Source organism: Aptenodytes forsteri, unplaced genomic scaffold (assembly GCF_000699145.1).
Source record: "Aptenodytes forsteri isolate BGI_AS27 unplaced genomic scaffold, ASM69914v1 Scaffold53, whole genome shotgun sequence".
NCBI classification, from domain to species: Eukaryota; Metazoa; Chordata; class Aves; order Sphenisciformes; family Spheniscidae; genus Aptenodytes; species Aptenodytes forsteri.
This window is the reverse complement of record NW_008795909.1, coordinates 13772275-13792967: the sequence shown is the minus strand read 5'-3', so window position 1 is coordinate 13792967 and position 20693 is coordinate 13772275. Positions and strand designations below refer to the sequence as shown.

At 35.3% G+C, this 20693-nt stretch overlaps 1 protein-coding gene across 1 annotated transcript in view; it reads left to right on the top strand.

Moving 5' to 3' along the window:
- Nucleotides 1–20693, top strand: part of CACNA2D3 (calcium voltage-gated channel auxiliary subunit alpha2delta 3) — a 487274-nt gene that overhangs the window by 219429 nt on the left and 247152 nt on the right. The window contains exons 9-10 of the mRNA XM_009284485.2: nt 3677–3751; nt 18902–18991. Coding sequence (XP_009282760.1) covers nt 3677–3751; nt 18902–18991 — 165 coding nt within the window. The remainder of the gene's footprint in view (nt 1–3676; nt 3752–18901; nt 18992–20693) is intronic.

Sequence of the window (20693 nt, the reverse complement as noted above, 5' to 3'; positions counted from 1 at the left end):
ACTCTACTAAGCAGATCCTGAAGATGCCAAAGTCTGCTCTCCTGAAGTCCAGGGTAGTGAGCTTGCTGTGCGCCCTCCTCGGTGCCCTAAGGTTCTTGAACTCCACCATTTCGTGGTCACTGCAGCCAAGGCTGCCCCTTGAGCTTCACATTCCCCACCAGGCCCTCCTTGTTGGCGAGAACGAGGTCCACTTGGAGAAGGAAGCGATCATCGACGCGTTCCAGGAACCTCCCGGATTGCTTATGCCCTGCCGTGTTGTTCCTCCAACAGATATCGGGGTGGGTGAAGTCCCCCATGAGGACCAGGGCTTGTGAGCGTGAGGCTGCTCCTGTCTGTCTATAGAGGGCCTCATCCACTCAGTCTTCCTGGTCGGGTGGCCTGTAGCAGACCCCCACCGTAATGTCACTTCAAAGGTTTGGCGCAGTTAAAAGAAAGGCATCACAAGTAACACTGCAAAACACACTATGACAAGGAGAAAGAAATGGAATATATGCTATGAAGCACAAGTTGGGTATTTTACTAGAAGCTGACAGTTGCGCTAAAGATCTTATCAAGTGGATTTGCTAGTTTAAGCAGCACACGCTGCTTGAATGCTTTCACATGCTGCATCAGAATTCTACAGTTTTCATGGACTTAAGCAGATGTTTGCTGTTTTGGGAATTTCTTTTGGAACTGAAATAATTTTGCCCAGTGAATTTTTCCATCTCTTCATATTTGTGTTTTTTTTAAAAAGAAAAAAAAGTGTATACAACTAGCAAAGAGTATAAAAATTAAAATAGATCATAAAAATGCACCCTTGCAAGAATTCAAACTGTCAGAAGCTGCTATACCCTTTTATAGAAAGGTTTTTCTTACTATGCTTTCTTTTGTATCCGTACAGTAGAGGAAGAACTGCTAACAAACAGAACGCTTCCAGGTTATGCTTGTTATCCATAGAACACTGTTACCTAAAATACTCATTTACACACCTTGGCATAATCCAGTTTCTTCTGCCATACATAGCAGATTACTTAACGTATTTTTGATAGTAATAATCTCAAGGTGAATTAGATGCCACAAATGCAAATAGTGTCACAATTTGGCTGGGTTTCAGAAGGATGAATATCTGTGTTCTTATGTTCATAGTGACAATGAAAGTGCTTTGTCCACGTGCCATCTATGTAATCCTGCTGTTTCTGTGAGAATGAACATTTTTATTCATCCTTTTTTGAAGTAGGTTGATTCTGTAAAATGGGGCTGCTAGGGGTCTTAAAGCATGTTCTCTGTGAAAGTGTGGGCATCCTTTATACTATGCAACTGAATAACACTAAAGGCGTAGTGGGAAGCTACTGGGAATCTATCTGGGTTATGGAGCAGCTAGCAGACATGCAAGTTACATGTCTATGGCAATAGCCTGATGGTATGAGTTACTCCAAATAGTAGTTAAAATAAATCTTATAGAAATCTAATGGACTGAAATTATGCTACTTAGATGCAAGGTCTGATAGAGTAGGAAGTTGTTTCATCTATTTGCTGGTGGTGATAGGCCTGGAAAAACAAAATTGTAGTACTACTACAGCATTAGGAAATTCTGAGTTTGCTTGCATGCGGATGTTTGAAACTGAGACTTATGACCGAGAGACAGGTAGACTTTAGTATTTTATTGCATGTTGGCCAATTACAGACACTGTGCTTGGTATCATATAACAAAAAGTATGTATGTTAATATAGTTTCCAATGACAGCTATGGAAATCGAGCTAACAGGCTTAACCGGAAAGTATATTGATTAAAGAACATGCTGAATAAAACTGTGTGAAGACAGGAAAAAGCTTCGGAGTAGGAGCTGGTGTATCCGTGTCTGTTACAGATTTTCAATTTTTTTTTTTTTTACAACAGAATGGAATATAGTCTTGACTTCGACCTATAATAAGAGATGCTGTGTAGATTTGGCATTATTATTTTGCAATGACTGTCAGGAGATAGATTGGAAAGCAGTCTGAAGAGAGAAACTACAGGGGACAGTATAGCATTTATCAGATCAATAAACTGTTATGACACTGAGATGCACATGGGACACTCCCGGTGACTCTGAAGTGTTCTAGAAGTCTGCCTTGTTTTTTGTATTACCTTTAGAGCAATAGATATGTCCACAGGCTCTCATATATAGGAATAACATTGGGAATAAAATAATTAGGGAATCATGCAAATCTGCTGCAGAAATTACGTGTAAATATCTTTCAAGCATTTTTGTTTGTTTCTATAAAATCAACCAATTACTATGTTGATGCTGATGTAAATAGCCTGTATAACCAGCAATAGTAAGTGGAGTTACTCTGGGTTTGCGTTTCCTTATAGCTGAGGACTGAGTCTAGCACAATGCCTCAAGAATAACTTGATGCAGTTCAAATTAAACACTCTTCCCTATGCAACGGGAATTAGGTAATTACGAGTGTGGTGAGTAGTGCACTGTTAAGATAATGATGATGACAGGTGTCCAAAGTGGAACAGGTTGCAGGGGTCTATGGTTAGACATAGGTGCAGAGAAAGGAGTGGTGTTAAACTGAAGAGAGTAGAACAAATTCAGAGCTACAGGCAGACAGAGACAGTGAGAACTTGCAGTGAGAGAGAACCTTGTCTAAGCAGCATTCTGTAATGTGTCATTGTAAGGCTTCTTTTATTCCCAGTGAGATGGAGGAATAAGGGAGTAAATGCATATATTAATCTAATGAAATGTTTTTCCTGATTATTTTTGACTTAACGTGTCATCTTTCGTTGTTTACTACAGATGATCCGATTCACTTAATGCCTGTGAAAGGGTGAAACTGCTTAAAGCCTAAATGCAAAGGCCTTATAGTTTGATCGGTGATAACTTCTAAAGTAGATTAAATTAATGAAAGGAAGAATTAAGTTAAAACTCTATCTATTCAACTAATGTAGAATTTTGAAGGTACTTCTGTATTAATTTGACCTGTGTTGAAAGGTTTAAAAGATGTAAACAATCAAGTCCAATTTTCAATCAAGTGACTTAAGCATCCATGAGTGTGCAAGATCTACTGACTGCAGATGAGACTTAGTTTCTTTTAATGCTTAAGATGCTTCTGAAAATAGGACTGGGCTATCTACCTTAGACCTTGCAAGATAAGCAGATAATTTCTTAAAGATCTGTCACAGCTTCGTGACTTAGTGTATAATAAGCTACTCTGCTTGACTGAAATTCTGCCTATTGTCAGGTATGTCCAGGATTGATTCAAGCTTACAGACTTTTTGGCGTAGTTTTTCCACTATTAACCTTCCAAAATGTTAGCCAGTGCCTCAAATATTTGTTAGGACTTTTTTTGTATGTAGCAAAGAATTGGGAGTTGTGACTGTGATGTATCAAACATGACCTCTTAATACTATCCAGATTTCAACTTGAAGGATACTTATGCCCGCTGGTGTTTATAGTACCCATTAACTCCACCTGAGTGTTGGCATCCATTCAATTAAATGCTCCTTTTCAAAAGTATAAACCTCTGAAACATTGAGAATCATGTAAAAGAAAAAAAAAATACCACAGCCAGTTTTAAAAAATGAACCGAATCCTTTTGTTCTTGCTTTATGTGCATGTTTCACTGTAGTTCTAAATCATTAAATTAAATTGTATCTTTCAAAGCTTTTAATTAAAATTTTCATCATACTTTTTATTTCTCTCTGTAGTATAATGAAGAACTTCACTATGTAGAGCCATGTCTGAATGGAACATTAGTTCAAGCAGACAGAGCCAACAAAGAGGTAAGGAATAAAAGTAACAAAACAGCAGAGAGATAGGAAGCAGTGCGTAACAATGTGCTATAATGATCTTTTCCTAGTACAATGCATTCCATTATTAGAATTTATTAATTATTCGCCTTATGCCATTTCAAAGGAGTCTTATGTGACTCAGTAGAAAGAAAAAGAAATAATCTTCTAGTCAATTTGATTGAATAAACTTAATGGAAAAATACAGAAATCACTGAAAATATACTGTTAATAAAGTTTAGTAATTATTTTAAGTAAAATACTTCAGTTGCTTTAAATTGAACTATTATTCTGTTACCAAAAAATTACTGAGGAAGAGATTGCATTCTTAAGTCAAACTAACACTAAAGTTGAAACAAAATCTCAAAACAAATGAAAACAAATACAGTACTATGTGAATAAAAAACTTTAGCATTCCAAACAGGTGTGTCAAAATAATGATGCATTCATTCAAGAAAGTTCGGTGAAAGTGTTCTAATTAATTACATCCTGCTGGCATTTTTCAGAAAAAAAATTACAGTGCTTTCAGTGGAAGTTTTATTTGAAGGGAGATTGCAGTATGAATCTGCAGCTTGAAGTTTAGTTTATTGTCTGCCATCCAAATGCAGTTGCTCTGTGCAAGCATTACTCCATCATACTTCTTAGAGGGGTAAGGTAAGATTATTAATGCCATGTAAACTTACGAAATAAGAGTTGAAAAGTCCTGTGTTTCTTGTAGAGGGTAAGGCCTGTTAAAATAAGCCACTTGTGTTATTATAGAACTTCCCTGCTAAAGCTTCCTCTCTTCTTAAAGTGACTTGCCCACCTATACTGAGTCTTGCTTATGGCCGGAGGGGGCAGCAGTCTTGCATCTTTCTTTAAATACTTCTCTCTCTCTTTTTATTAAAGGCAAATCAGAAGAGTTTCAGCTCAGCACTGAATTGTGCTTAACATTCAGCGTGGTAGTTCATTTTTGCTGAAGAAGTCAATGAGATGTTACAGGAAGTAGAAAACATAGCTCTGAAAACACACTTCTAAGTGTGCCAATGTTAGGTCTTTTTATGTATACCAAGACAAAATGAATTTGTTCTCATTATGCTGAACTTTACTCCACTGTATTACTCACATGAGTTCTTTGCATTTTACCTACATGTACACCTACATTCTACAGGAATTATTCTTCGTGGGCTGCTTCCTTAATATACTTGAAGTTTTCCACTGTTGATTCTTAGATTATCTAAATACCATTTGGTCACTATGTGATGGCATGAAAATTGTTTCTAATCATTTAGTGTTGAGGTCCCTTATTTGTGAACTGTGATGCAGTTTTCTAAATGAGCACTTTATTGTGGGTGCATCTAATGAGCCATATGAAAGCTGTGCAAGTTCTAGACTTAAAACTAAAGATTCAAATATATTGCCCAGATGTACTGTCTGGAATTAATCCTACTGTTAACCTTTCCATGACCTGAAGAATTCAATGAGATGTTACAGGAAGTAGAAAACATAGCTCTGAAAACACACTTCTAAGTGTGCCAATGTTAGGTCTTTTTATGTATACCAAGACAAAATGAATTTGTTCTCATTATGCTGAACTTTACTCCACTGTATTACTCACATGAGTTCTTTGCATTTTACCTACATGTACACCTACATTCTACAGGAATTATTCTTCGTGGGCTGCTTCCTTAATATACTTGAAGTTTTCCACTGTTGATTCTTAGATTATCTAAATACCATTTGGTCACTATGTGGAATGGCATGAATTGTTTCTAATCATTTAGTGTTGAGGTCCCTTATTTGTGAACTGTGATGCAGTTTTCTAAATGAGCACTTTATTGTGGGTGCATCTAATGAGCCATATGAAAGCTGTGCAAGTTCTAGACTTAAAACTAAAGATTCAAATATATTGCCCAGATGTACTGTCTGGAATTAATCCTACTGTTAACCTTTCCATGACTCTGCAACTGATCAAAATGCAGATTACCATATACCCATATGTTACTTGATGTCAGATTCATTTTAATTTAATTGATCAAAAAGTTTTTATGCCACCCAGATGATGCTCAGATTTTATGAAGTGTTCAGTTATTCAAAATAGCTAAGTAAATTTCATATTTTGTTCTTCAGAGTAAGCTTCAATGCAATTTCTAGTTAGCAAAATTTATTTATTTATTTATTTATTTCTGGAATCACTTTGTGCTTTATTTTGCCTATAAATTGAATAATACATCAAAGGTTTTGGAGAATAACTAAGTATGACCTTTTTTCCAGTTATTCATATTAATGAGCTAGTTATTGTTCTTTCCTTGAAAGGCTAGAACTAGAGAATAAACTTGAGATAGGTAGCGTGTAATAGTTCTGTGTATTTTTATATACTATGTCTTTGTCAATCTTGATTTGTTTCTTAACTTCTGTGAATTTATATGTTCTTACTGTTTTTCTAGTTTGTGTAATGAAGTTAACAATTTATTTGCCTAAGCACTGGAAGGCACAAAAGTGCCATTGTCCTGAGTATAGCTCAGAGAATAAAGTAAAGACTGTCAAGGAGATGGGTAACCGCTTAATCCTAAACGAGTAATTCAGTTATCATGCTCCTGAATTCTTAGTTACAAACAACTTTCTGAATTGTCTGATATTGTTGTAAGAGGTGATGCTATGTGCTCTGAATATACCGGCACAGCAAATACTACCTGGGAGCCTCATCAAAAACTCACTGAATTTCCTGGAAAAGTTTCTCTTGAATTCATAGTCTTTTGGTCGGGTCCATAGAAAAAAGTTGTCTTAAAATGTTGTTACTATGCTCATTCCAAAACTGGTCAAGAGCTATCAGGGTATTTAGCTGTGTTTTGGAACTCATCATAAGAATTCAATCATTTGGGCTGTTACTTTTCATTTCTGTGAGTCTGACAGATATACCAGGCTTCTCCTGTAGTTTTTTTCTGTGTAATTGCCACATGTCCATTGTAATATCAGATGACAGTAGATGAAATTACACTTTCTCAACCAGTCTTACAAGGTAAATACTCCTTTGCACGTTCACTGGTAATAATAGCTCTTTCTCTTGTTTATTAAATGATAAAACAAAAACAAGAAAAATATTGCAACAAGCGCTGTAACGTGTTTTTTCAAACAGCCATTATCAACATATAACCATAAGTTTCTGTATTGGCAAAGTAGAGCGGGTGATTGACAGGCAATGTTTTAAAATATATGCTGTTGTTTCAGTTTATGTATGTATACACATGCCTGATTTTTTTGAAGTCCAACATAGGTCTGAAGATGTAACTGTATATTCCTTCCAGAAATTTCTATTCTTTATCTTTTAATGTCAAATATTCTCTTCAATTGAATGGGAGTAAGGATGACCACATCTATTACTACCAGTATAAGCTCCATTAGCACCAAAATAAATACAAGTATTTTAAAATACATTATAATGTTTTTTCTTTAACTAGCAACTATCTATTCCCATATGCTAACTTTAAACAGAAACAATTTGAAATTGATGTAACGGTATTTCATATTGCTATAGTTTTCCCTTATGTGGAAAGAGGAGATGTATGTTGCTGATGATTGCAGGGACTGAATTTTTAACAGTTCACTCTACCACACTTTTATATTGCTGTGTATACATTTGACCTTACTAAGGACAGGTACTTCTTAATGCAGCATTTGTTGCTGGAAGCACGTATAAAACCAGTTTTACCAAGCTATTAATTTATGCTGAGTAAACTTTGATTTCTACCATTTTGGCAGTATATTTCTCTCTCTTTTTTTTTTTCTTTTTTTTAAACTGTAACACCCGAGTGCCAATATAAAAAATTGCCATTAAATGGCCCTAAAAAAAAAAAACCTCCCCCGCAACATACACAGATGCACACCCCAGTTCTTGCTAACTGCATCTTGCTAGGTTCATCTGACATCACATGTAGCAAATAAACACAGTTCTTAGAAGCAGAGATAAGAAATTACTTTGAGATGTTTGACTGGAGCTTTTTATTTAATGAGGAAAACAGCTGTTTCAATAACTCAAAATAAAAATTGCTTTCACAGGATCAGTACCACAGTCTACATTTGTCTTGAAAGTATTTATTGAAGAACTACTTTGCTGTCTTTATATAAGGCTCAGATGTTTTCAAATGGAATCTTTCTACTCTGAGGATGTCACTTAAACATGCTGAATGTCTTTCTTTGAATTGAGTTTTCTTTAATCTCTAAACTTTAACAAAACAAAGAAATAGAAAATCCGGAAGATTAGGCTGTCATTATCTCTTGCACTTCATTTGTAGTGAGCTAAAGGGCAAACTAGCTTCTCATCAGCATAAATAGGGTTAAATTATATTAACTTGGGGCAGATGGGCCAGGGCTGGACTTGAGGGGAGAGATCAGGTCCTCTTTTTTGGGGGGAGCCGAGTGTGGTGTTTGCTTCTGCTGAGAGGGTTCCCTTCTGCCAGCACAGACACTGTCAGGCTCACCCTGACCTCTTGCACAGCTGCAGTAGCAGCCAGCCTGGCTTTCCAAGACGTAGGCTTGGAAGTCAAATAGTTTGGTTTGCCACCTGCATCTGTCTGATGCCTCAGGCAGTTGGGCTACAGCCAGAGCCTATTCTGTTCCCATGCACAGCCTGCCTAGGTAAGATGAAACCTGGGAGCATCTTCAGGGAATGGAGCATAAGGATTTTTTTTGGTAGGCTACAGGAAACTGCTTCAGCCTTAGGGCTTTATAGAAGCCTGGGAAATGAGTGCTTCTTAATGGTGTTGGTGCTGAATATTCAATGGGATTACGGGTAGCAAACGAACATGCTCTTTTCACATTCAGGGATGGGTTGCAGAAATTCTTCTCCATACTGCACAGGGAACATAGCAGGCTTCCAAAGAACCACACTTTCAGAAAATCCAATTAGTCTTGGGGGGGGGAAAAGGCTATCTGGTGTCCGGTTTACACATTTTCTCAGTGAAACAGTGTGACTCTTGCTTTTTTTTTTCCTTTTTTTTTTTTTCCCCTCCACAAAATCTCTTCTTTTTTTGGGAGGGAAACAGTATTGTAAACACAGTGTTAATTCCACACATTGGCTCTAGACCTCTTACTATTATTTTCTGGACCACAGTGTGGGAACTACTTACCTAAAAGAAAAAAAAACCACTCTCATTAAAGTATGAAAAAGCATTTAAAGCATTGTAACCCTCTTATATCCACTCTGTGGTGATACTCTCCCTTGAGTAATGTGGCTCAGTTTTCTGTTCCAAGTGTCGGGAAAGAGATTATAAAGCCCACATCCCCCCCCCCATTTTTCTCTCTTTGTCTTTCATGTAGGAATGTGGGCCTGACACTAGACTAAATCTGTACAAAGTGCATACAGAGCAAGGAAGTGGCATTTCTCTTTGAATGACAACCCAGTTATTATTGATGAAGCTGCATTCGTTTCCTCTACAATGTGCAATCTGTATTCCAGTTGCATCCTTACTTAAATTATTACTTCCCTACCCCTGTAGTTAATATTTTAGGTCTCTCTTCTCGCAGCCATTTTAGGAAGAGGTGACAAGTTAGATTTACTTGTTAATTTATATGATATAGGAGCCCAAGTTAGCCAAAGATTCTTGATCCTGCATTGTTTTGTTAAGTAAAGAGAGCAGTCAGAAAAGAAAACATAGCATGAGTACTTTTACCTTTGCAACTTTCAACTTAGCCAAATGCGTGTTTTGAAGACTGGTACAGATTTCATAGTGATTGGCATAGTGAAGGCAGGAAGATTTTTTTTTTTTTTTTTTTTTTTTTTGAAAAAGCCTCATCGTACCTGTAGGGGTTACTTGATCAAGATCACTCCTTAATTAAAGCACTAATAAATATCTGTCTGGTGCATTACAGTAGATTTTTAAAGGACATCAAATAAGTTTAATATAACTAAGCATTTAAACATTTAACATATTCATGCATTTTTGTTATGGGAAAGGAATGAAGGTCGGAGAAAACAGGTTTTCAGCCCTGAATCTCCAGCATGTTGATCAAGTAACATGCTTTTCTTTAAGAAAAGGTGAGGATATGTTGAAAGAAGTGGTGATTCTAAGCATCTAAACCTGTTCCCTGCTAGCTTCAAGAACAGCAAAGTAATGCAGTCTTGAGTTGAAATCTTCATTTAACTTTATTTTTTTACTGCTAGCAACAACCTACAAGGAAGAGATGCTAGTACCATATGTTTAGAAATTTCCACAGGTTTTGATCAAGTATTTTTTTTCTGCAAAGTTGTTGGTTCTGTAAAAGCTTGTTATGTATAGCTTTCAGAGCAATGAGGATCTAATTGCACCTTGAGTTTCTGTCAGATACAACTTAAGAAAGCATAGTCCTTTTGAGAAACCTTATTGAATCAAGTCTGGTTTGTGTATTTATAAAAGACAAACTTACAGCTTCAAATATGACAGAAATGTGAGTGGTGTTAATGTATGTGCCACCAGTTTTACTAAGATACAAATAGGCATCCCAATACTAGATTTCTTCCAGCATATAGTGTTTCTGCTTTCATTTTTACAATAGGAGAATATAGTAATTTGTTTTAAGAATAATTATAATTTCAGGTAATGTGGCAGGCATCAAATTGCATCCCCTTATTTCTAAAATTTTTTATAACTTAGCATTTGTCATAAAATTTTTGTGTTGGCACTTACCTGCATTGAAGGTTCAGTTTAGATATGTGGAGACATATTCTCAGAATGTTGTAAGCTATCCCTAATTTGCAAAACTTGCGTCGTTTCGTTTATCACAAAGATTAAATCTATAATTACATTGGGTAGCATAAATGAAGTTGAAATTAATCTGTGATCCTAAATGTGGTTTAGTAATATAAAATATGTAACACATATTTGAATTTTACCAGACTAATTTATAATTTGGCATTCGCATTAAACAGCTGCTACCTTGAAGTGTATCAATTTGCTATACACAAATTTAAAAAAGAGTGGGAAATAGTTCAGACACTATTTTGTCACCGTCTGCACTTTCTCCACAAATTACAAACATGTGGAACTGCCTATTTTAATACTAGTTTTCTTGGGCCAAGAGGTTTTCATCTTTGAGAAACTCCATGTTACAATTTACCTACCCCAAAGGAATCAGATGACAACCTGATTTAATATAACTCCAGATTTAAAGTAACAATATTACAATATACATTCCCCTTTTATATGTTGTTTTAATGTACTATATATGGGTTGAGGACATTTCTCTGTAAACGTTTCCAGATGAAATATATCATCATATCATCTTTGAGATGCACAGATAGGCACAGTAACTCCAAACTAAATCAAGAACTTACCCCTGTGTAAATTAGAATGACAAAAATAGACAGATGTAGTGTATAACTTCCAATGAGCTTTTATTTTTGTATGCAATTACCAGAAATTATATAACTAGAAGACTGATTCAGCAATGAAGCTGAGTGAAATTGCCAATAAGAGGTTGGTAAATACAAATTTTGCATATTGAATTTTATTTAAGCAAATTACTTAGGTGTATAGTTATCTATCTGTCTCTGTCAGATCTCCAGAAAAGACTGTGGACTGCATTGCTTAGCTGTTAAAAAAACAAAAACGTAAAGTCTCACTGAAATCTACTTTTTTTAAAACTGGCTAGCCATTATAGATCCCCAAAACTTTCAGCTAGCCCCAGACCACTGAAATTTGGTCTGAAGTTTTCTATTGCAGCCCCAGGCAACTAATTTACTTAACAAGAATTTGTTTTTAATTTGAGTATATTGAGTCTTGAGCTCTTTGTTCAGCACTGTTTTCAGGATTGTTTTCCTGAAAAAAATCCGGTCTATCAACACAACATGCTAGGGAACACAAGTGGTTGGATAATCATCACCAGTAAGCTCACCTGTAATTGCACTGGCAATGGATTTTAAATGGGATGATGCTTAAATGCATTTTACAGATGTGAATGCACATTTATCAACTGTTAGTACATGTGGGTAAATTTCCCTGTGACACATCAGTAAACATCAGTCTCCCACCTCACACACATGCCTCCTGATTTTTTTTTTTTTGTGTTTTTTTTTGTTACCGGTTTATATGCTGATGTAGTTCATCTTCACAAATCTCATAAATCTTTGCCAAGTATGTCTCAGGAACATTTGGAGTTACAGAATGCATGGATGAGTATGGGAACTAATACTAGAAGTAGCAAAGACTTGCACTAAAACCGACAAGAGAAATCTAGAGGAATGTTGAACCCATTAACAATGCTTTTCTGTAGGAAGATCACCCTTGTCAGACAATTAATAGCAAATATCATAGTTTTCCAGAGTAACTGTGTAAACTCTGCTGCATATATCAGTTGTGAACTGTTACTTCCCTCTTTGGAATCAGGGGAAAATGCTTTTGAATTTGGTTACAGGACTTGATTCCGTGGTCCTGTAACCCCATCTAATTTGGGTATTCCTACTCATCGTAAACGGTACCTTATTTTTTGGTAATCACAAGTAAGCTATAATAAAATGTGTCTGTACAGGGTACTGGGACTACTGTGTAGCACATTGCCTTAACAAGAAGGAAATAAAAACTTTGTTGGTTGTAATAAAAACACTGAAAATGGGAAGTTGGGCATAACTCAACTAATTCAGAAGCCCTAAAATAGAAGAAAAAAAAAAAAAGAGGTTGGTTTAGCTAGGTAAGTAGGCAGATAAGAGCTGGGGACTTGATTTGGTCAGAAGTTTACAACAGTAAACTCGCTACCAGTGTACTTCCACCTTGTCAGTGGTAGAGAAATATAATATAAAGGCAAACAGGTTTTCAGGTCTTCCAGAAAAAGGATCTGCTATAAGCCATAACAAGCTGAACTTATTGGGTGATGTATCTCTATTTGTGAGGCTTTAGGTGGTGTCATGTTAGGATGCATTGAAACAGCCAGTGAAGTCTTGTAGACTGTGTGCCAATTAAAAATTGAGCCAAGCACACCACTATTGTGACTAGCTTTGTCACGATGCTAGGAAAAAAATCCATCAGTGAAATTCTGCAAATGTTTGCTATGGTAAAAAGAAGCTATATCAAAACATGAATGCCAGACATTAGGGATTATGTTAGCTGACAACTTGCCTGCTCTTTTTTGTATATGTCTGAGATGGCATGGTTGTTACGGCACTTACCTGGCATTTGAGAGCTGGAACTCAGTTCTCTGCTTTAATGTATCATTACTTGCTTTCAGATGTGTTTGTTTCCTCACATGCTGAATTAAGGTGGCTTGTACGTGTTTGTTCTCATTTCTTTTTCTTTCTTAAAAAGGGTAAAACCTTGAAGGTTATGGAGTATCCTCATATTATCTTAATGGAGGCCAAAAATTTTCCCTGACTGTTGTGCAGACACGGAACTCTTTCTCATTTGTTAAGAGTGTGACCAGGTCTGTTCACTTCCAGAATGTAAAAAATGGTCGTCTTGTGATTATAGATACCAGTCAGCTTTTATAATCTCAGAGAGTAAACCTTGTGAAGCCATTAGAACAGCCTGTAAGATAAGAGACCAATAAAAAGAGATGCCTCAGAATTTCTTCAGAATTGCCTCCAAATCAGTAAATTATTCTTCAGCTTTACTACAGATAAACCAGTGTGTCATTTTGGCTACAAAGTTGGGAGCTTCTGCCATGAAGGAAAAATTCAGTTTTCACAGTTTTCTGGCCTTCATCTCAGAAGAGTTTTTAAATTGTCTGCAATGGCCTGAAATTAGGAAAGGAACATCAGATTCTCACCTGTATTCAGATAGCCCCCTCTACCTCCCTAAATTCTTCTATGTTCCAAATAATGAAAAAGTGTTCTGAATCTTTGCAAAATCATACATGTCATCTCCCAAGCACAGATTTGCTGAAAGAAATTACTGAACTTGAATTATTTAAATTTATTAACTATTAAACCCTAATAAATCAAAAGTAGGAAATTGAAAAAAGAAGTAGCAGAAATATGACTTGCTATCATATTTTTCCAGACAATTTTACCCTAATCCCTGAAGTCTGAAAATTTAAGGTAATCATCTAACCAAGTATGGTCCAAAATCCCTACAATTGTTGACTAAGCTGTGAGGCTAGAAAAGGTGAATACACCTGGGTGTACCAAAAAACGCTTTTAATAATCTCATTATAAGAGAAACTCCAAGTTCAATCATGATAAATGGTTATAAATTTATCCTCTTGTTCAGTTATGCCAAAGCCGTGTGCAACAGTGGGGTGATTTCTAATATCCTGTATAGCTGTCCCATGAAGCATACAATATGAAGACCATTAAAAATCTTTCTATGTTCCTCCTCGTTTAAGTTCTGAAATAGTCCAAGTCAAGTTGGGCCACCTGATTTTTAAGCAGAAATAGGCGTGTGAATATTATTTTTCATCTTTGGAAAAACAGCGTCAGTATACCCCATTGTTCTTCAAATAGGCATATTTGTAACTGTACCTAGGACAAGAACCCATTTCCTGATTCAAGGTCCATCAAATGTATTTGATAGTTTGTTTCTGACTTAGAGGGTCCTAACAAACTTTACACAGTTTAAAAAGAAAAGGAGAGAACCTTTTGATTTGCATACATGGATTATTATCAGATGTTAATATCTCTGGGACTTTCTGGTTTTGACCAAAAGACCTTGTCCTGGCTGACATGCACAAGTGGATTTCTATCCTCACTTTCTTCAGCTCATGTTTTTCAGCCGCTTCTAAATGGATCATAGATACCTCCACAGCTGAACATATCTATGCTTCCTCACTGTAATAAGATGCAACTTCTCCTGTTGAGCTCTGGCCCTATAATTGTGTAATCAGACATCAGAGTCTGATTGTCATAATTGTGTGCCTAATTTGCATTCAGAATTACCAAGATTATGCATGTCAATTAGGTATTTGAGTCTACAATTAGATATTGCACATTCTGGTAATTGCACATGGAAATTAGGCATACAGTTGTATGCAAATGTTTGTGCACACAGTTGGACAGATATCCAATTCAAACTCTAGGAAACTCAGATATTAATCTACAAGCGCTCCGATAGGACAGTAAAGAGAGGCTGAGATGAACCAATATTCTTTCTTGTGCAGTTTATTACTAAAAAGAGCTATTTGAGATGTAAAGATTGAAAGATGCTTTTTGACTCACTGAGACAGGGGACTCCTGCTTTCCGGCATCTGTTTGATTTCTGAAAGTTATTGAAAGTGGAGTTGAGGTGTTTGTTACCTCATTCCAAAATCACTTATTCTTTTTCTTTAAATTGATGTTTCAGTGGTTAGTGTCCTGCCCTGATATTTTTTCACTCCTAGTAGCGTTGAAATACACTTTTCTGTTTTGCAGTGCTTTTGTAAGGGACGAAATTATTGAGTGGCAGTTGGAGACACATGTGGGCAACTTGTAGAGAAATTTTGAGAGTGTAGTACTAGTGTGAAACTTTGGTTTTCTCATACACAAAGAATACAATGCTTTTAAAAATGCCTTTTCCAGTAACAAAGGGGGCACTTTTGCAATGCCTTTTCCAGTAACAAAGGGGGCACTATAGCATGACTGACAGGGCATTGCTTTACTGACTGGACATGTGAAATAGGAAAAAATGAATGTTTGGAGATTTGGATTTTTTTCTTATCAATTTTCCTTAAAACAACAGCCTGACAGATAATAGTTGTGTCAATAATATCCCCTTTGAAGTCAGAATAAGGTACCGCTCTTTAAGAGGGTAAAAAACCAGTCTCTATGAAAGTACAACAGCACATTTTGATTGTTTAATAATAAACATCCTCAGCTAGATGTAGAGCGAACAATCTGAGAAAGCTATTCTTTGTGCTGCCTGTAAAATGAAACATGATTTCTTTCGGCGTGGATCCAATTAATGCCACACATCCAGGTCATCTGTTATGATAAAAAGGGAAACAAAGAAATGTAAATTTGCATGTTGTTGTGTGATTTTTTCCACACATATGGAAAAATGTGGACATATGTCTACACAGTGGACCTACAAAGTGGCGAAAATCTCAAAAAAACCAAAGACAAGACAGAGAATGGAGTTGGTTTAAAAAACAAATCAAAAAACCCCATAAACCCCCTCTAGTCAAACAAAGACCAAACCACACATGCATTTTAGTTATTTAATCCTTTTGCAGAATCACCTTGTAGCATCTGTTCACTCTGAAGCCTGGAGGCAGAAAACATTGATTTGTTAAAATTCATAGTGCATGAAATCGATTTTTAACATTTTTAGTATTTTGTATCAAACAAACATCACTATTATATTTCTTCATATATCAACAGTGTATTTTTCAGAACCTGTATATATATAGCTATGGCAAGAGAAAATATTTGTTCTCCTGACAGATCACGTGAACTGAATTATACACTAGATATTATACTGTTTACTAGTAATTTTTAGTAATCTGTTTTTTGCTGTATGTTCATACTTGATAATGTATATGCATTGTAGTAAACATTCCACAGTACTTGTCTCTGAAATGTTCAGAGATTTTATAGACTATTGTGGGTTTTTTTGATACCAAAATAATTCTAGTTTAATTATGAAGCAGTAATGTATTCCAAAGAGAAATATGATTTGTAATAGATATTTATTTTAATGTATCTGATTTACAAAAAGGTAAGATTAGAAACTTATTTCCAATACAAAAATTTGGCTTTATTGATTTTCAGAGAACTCCTCTGTTCCGGGGTGAATCCCTGTGTTAGTAGGGAAGCATCTGTGGTAACTGTAAACTAACCTTAGTTCCATGTATCTGGGAGAGACGGGCTGTGAGCATAGGGCTGCTTCAGCAGTTTGAAAACATCTGGTCAACACATAACTTTGATGTTATGAAATTGTTTTTGACATTGATGAAACAATAGTAAACTGCTTGTTTTCCACATTTTTTAACTGTTAACACTTTCTGTTTAAAAATATCATCCGTATGTAAAACTGGTTTTGCTAAGATGTTTCCTGGAGAATTTTATAAACCTGATATATTTTAGTTTTCAAAGAATTCCAATGAACAGTTTTAAATCTGTATGAACTTTACTTATTTCATAAAAAATGGTTGTATATTCTGAGTTTCTGAAAAGCCTTAATGACTGTAACAGTCCTGTGCTGTAGTTAATCCTTTTGTATATGGACTGATGGCCATATGTATTAAAGTCACCCTGAGTACTGAAGTCTCTGAATCTGGCTGTTGGTCAGTTATCGTGTTTTGAAATAGCTATGGAAAACACACAGTGTTGTGCTGCTGGCAGTTGAAGTAGCCCTTGTCTGGGAAACTGCCGTCTTTGCATTGCTGCTCTCAATTTCCAGGCCACATTAGTTGAAGTCAAGAATATGCCGATGTGGCTTTTGATCAGTTTGGACCTAAATTTCAGAGATAGTTTGAAATGACAAGTTGGATACAGCATAACAAGAGGTTGATGCATTTATTGAATATTTGGGTATTTTTGTATTCATTCTTATTTTCATTATTACTTGTAAAAAATATGAAAGGTGCAGTTCAAGGGACAGTAGTATTTTACTTCTCCTACAAAGATAATTAGTTTGATTTGGTTTTCTTGCCTATAATAATGCTTTAAGACCAATGGACTGATAAATAAAAATTTTCCTCTTACTAACCTATTGAGGTAACTTTTTTATCCAGTTGTGGAGATTGAAATAATGCGTCACAAAAGCATTGCCTCCCCTGCTATTTCCCACCACATATGTCTCCATTTTCTTCTTACAAATTAATTATTATATTTTAAAAATGTATTTAAAACAGTAATTACTAGTACTGTGGAGATACTGACTAGTATTTACTTAAGTTAGCTGTATTTAAGTTGGGGAAAAAAGAATCATTTTGCAGTGTAGCCGTATGGGCGTTTATGCTATCCCTGCTTATTTAGACAAACAAGACTGTACCATTTGGCTGTTCAAAGTATTGAGCTGTGATGAACCACATTTACTAAGTCACTATGAAGTAATTGTTTTCAAAAAGCAGCCCTTTTTTTTGCGGCTTCAGAATTGCCTAGAGGCTAGGATGTAAATGTTTCTTTTTCAACTTACTGAAATTTAATAATGAAATAGGAAGTTATCTGCCTTCCAGTAGACCGCTGTAATATCTTTTTATTTTATAAAATAAAAAAAAAATGTTTCTATCATAGAAAATCAGGGGAGTGAAGTACTTGTTTGTTGATGTTGCATACAATGTCCCTTTATGATAGCATGGTTCATGGCACTGTTTTTAATGATCTATTGCTCTTTCTTATAAACCTAAGAGAATTTGTTTCTCCTCTGAACATTTTATTTTCGGAAAGTAGTGCTAACATTGTTTTGAAAATGTGCTACTTAGTACTTCATAGCTTACATTTTCTCTAAAAAATTACAATTTAATGTACATATTATATAGTAGTCCTATATTTTTGTTGAGTGTGAAATTTGTCAAACTTCTGACATACCCAGAGAAATAACGTATGTTTAGAAAGAGGAAAACATAGGATGAATTCTGACCTGCCAGCCTCTAAGAACTGCTTGTTATAAAATTTTACACATGCTCATGGCCAGCAAGTATGGCAATGCATAATTGATGAGACATTTAAAACTGCAAAAATTGGGTTTAAGTGTGACTGCACAAGTTAATACTGAAGATAGTCACATATAGCTAGCAAGTGGTTAGCCCCGTCTTTCTTCTTTTGTAGAGTAGTTCTTTATCAATCTAAATATTACATTGACATTGATAAACTGCATTTAAATTGCAATGGCCTAATGATTAGGGTCTACCATCTTTTAGGGAGGGATCATAACAAAAAATAGAATCTCAAAGCTAAATTTAAGAAAGAATTATTTTTATTAAGTAGCAGATCCCGAAAACCTAGAAGCTGAATAGTTAGAAATAATATAAAAATTACTATATGAAGTGAAAAGAAGATATGGATATCCCTAAATAGAAACCCAAACAAAAAAAACAAAGGAAAACTATTTGATTGAATAACTAGCCAAAAACATATCTCGTGATACCTTCGCATTATTATTGTTCTAACACATCCTTACTTTAGTGTGACTTCAAGAGTCAAAAGGACTAACCAGGAATTACTTTGGTTTATGTATTAGTGTATGCAGTCATTTAAGCTTAAGAAGTAAGCTTAATCACTGATATCAACATGTATATTGTAATAATGTACTGACAAATAAAACCTTCTTGTTCATTTTTCAGCATTTCAGGGAACACCTTGACAAACTTTTTGCAAAAGGAATTGGAATGCTGGACATTGCTTTAAATGAAGCTTTCAACATGCTCAATGAAGTAAGTTAATGCTTTTCAGATCTATGCTGCTGACACGTTTCTTGCTATTTAGCAATTACTGTCAATTCTAAGAGAATAAATTAGAACTCACTCAAAAATGTGATGATAGTAAAATGTTATCTATGGAACAAGAATATATATTCTATATAATCTATATGTGGTGAAAGATGTAAACAAGTTTTCATTGTTATATGTATACATTTTATTAATTTATATTAATGTATTTTGTGTCTATATATACAGCATACACCTATGCATACATGTGTACATTAAATAAGGTTTATTTCAGTAGCTGTTCTAGGTGTTTTAAAAATAAAATAAAAAATAAAAATTAAAAATAAAAAAATAAAAAATAATATGCAATATGCAAATTTCACAGTTTAGATTGTTCATTTGGAAGGGCTAACGTTTTAGGAATGACAGGACTTTGTATATTCATAAACACTTTGACAATACACGCTGTTATTAGAGTCGTGGAATGATTGTTTGTTTTTTGTTTTTTTATTTTGACTTCTGGCATGACAATTATTATCTCTTTTAGCTTATATAAAAGAAGTTATTTGAACACTTTTGTACTTCTGTAATACTCTTAAGATAGAGGGAGAAATGTAAAGCTTTGTCTAACCAGCTCAGAGGTATTAATATTATTTTAACTATTTATCTGCCAAAAACATGAGGCCAACTTTCTGATAACATTCCTGTGAATAATGTCTATAAACAGGAATGCAGTCTCCAGAAGATGAACATAATGATCATGGAGATAATCTAGTGCAGGGCATCTAGTTTCCCTCCCAGACTCCACATAAAATCAATGTAGCATTCTTAGTTGTCCAGGAAATTGCCCTTCAAAGGATATTTTAATTAAAATCAGACCCATTGACTTTGCCCGAAATGCTTTTCCTCACAAGGTGCACATCAGTCTTAGTGGTTATCATGAAATGATTTTATGTAGTGTATTTGAGAGATTTTTTGTCATTTCTGGCAAAGGTAAAATATATTGTCATGCTACGTATTCCAGCAAAGAACAATTTTAGCAATATTTTGATTTGGCTGACTATCTGCTTTCTTGGGAATGTATATTGGAAAAAGCAAGGAAAGAAAGGAGAAAAGTGAACAGTAGTAGTAATGAAAGAGAATCAGTGCGAGGGAGCAAACCAATGAAAACAAAATGCACTATCAAATATTTCTCGTGAATGAAAACCCTAGGTGGTGTGGTAGGACTAAAGCCATTGCTTACAACCTCTGTTAATATCAGTTTAGATACAGGGTTTCTGTGAAGGAGAGCGTTCACTTTTTTTTTAATAACTGATTACAAGCAGATCTCTAAACTAATGAGTACTTGTAAAATTGTAAGCTGCTGTATCACAAAGCTGCAGCAAAGTTCATTAAGCAAGATAGATGTAGCAAATGCCATTGTGAAGGGCTAAAACACCAAATATGTCGAAGGCCAGAGCAGATACTGGGCGGGAAAATGTGAGGTATTTCGGTTAGCCTCAAGACTGAGGAAAGCAGGAAACTGATTAAAAACCCCCAAACACTCATTTGTGTCCAAGTGCCAAGAGCCCCAAGATGAAATACTAGCAATCAGTGATCAATGAGTCCTAAAGAAAACTTAAACTCTTATCTCGGAACATTCCCATTCTAAGACCTGGAATATTAGCTGTAAAGTTATTTCAAAATGATGACACATGTAATCCTGTCA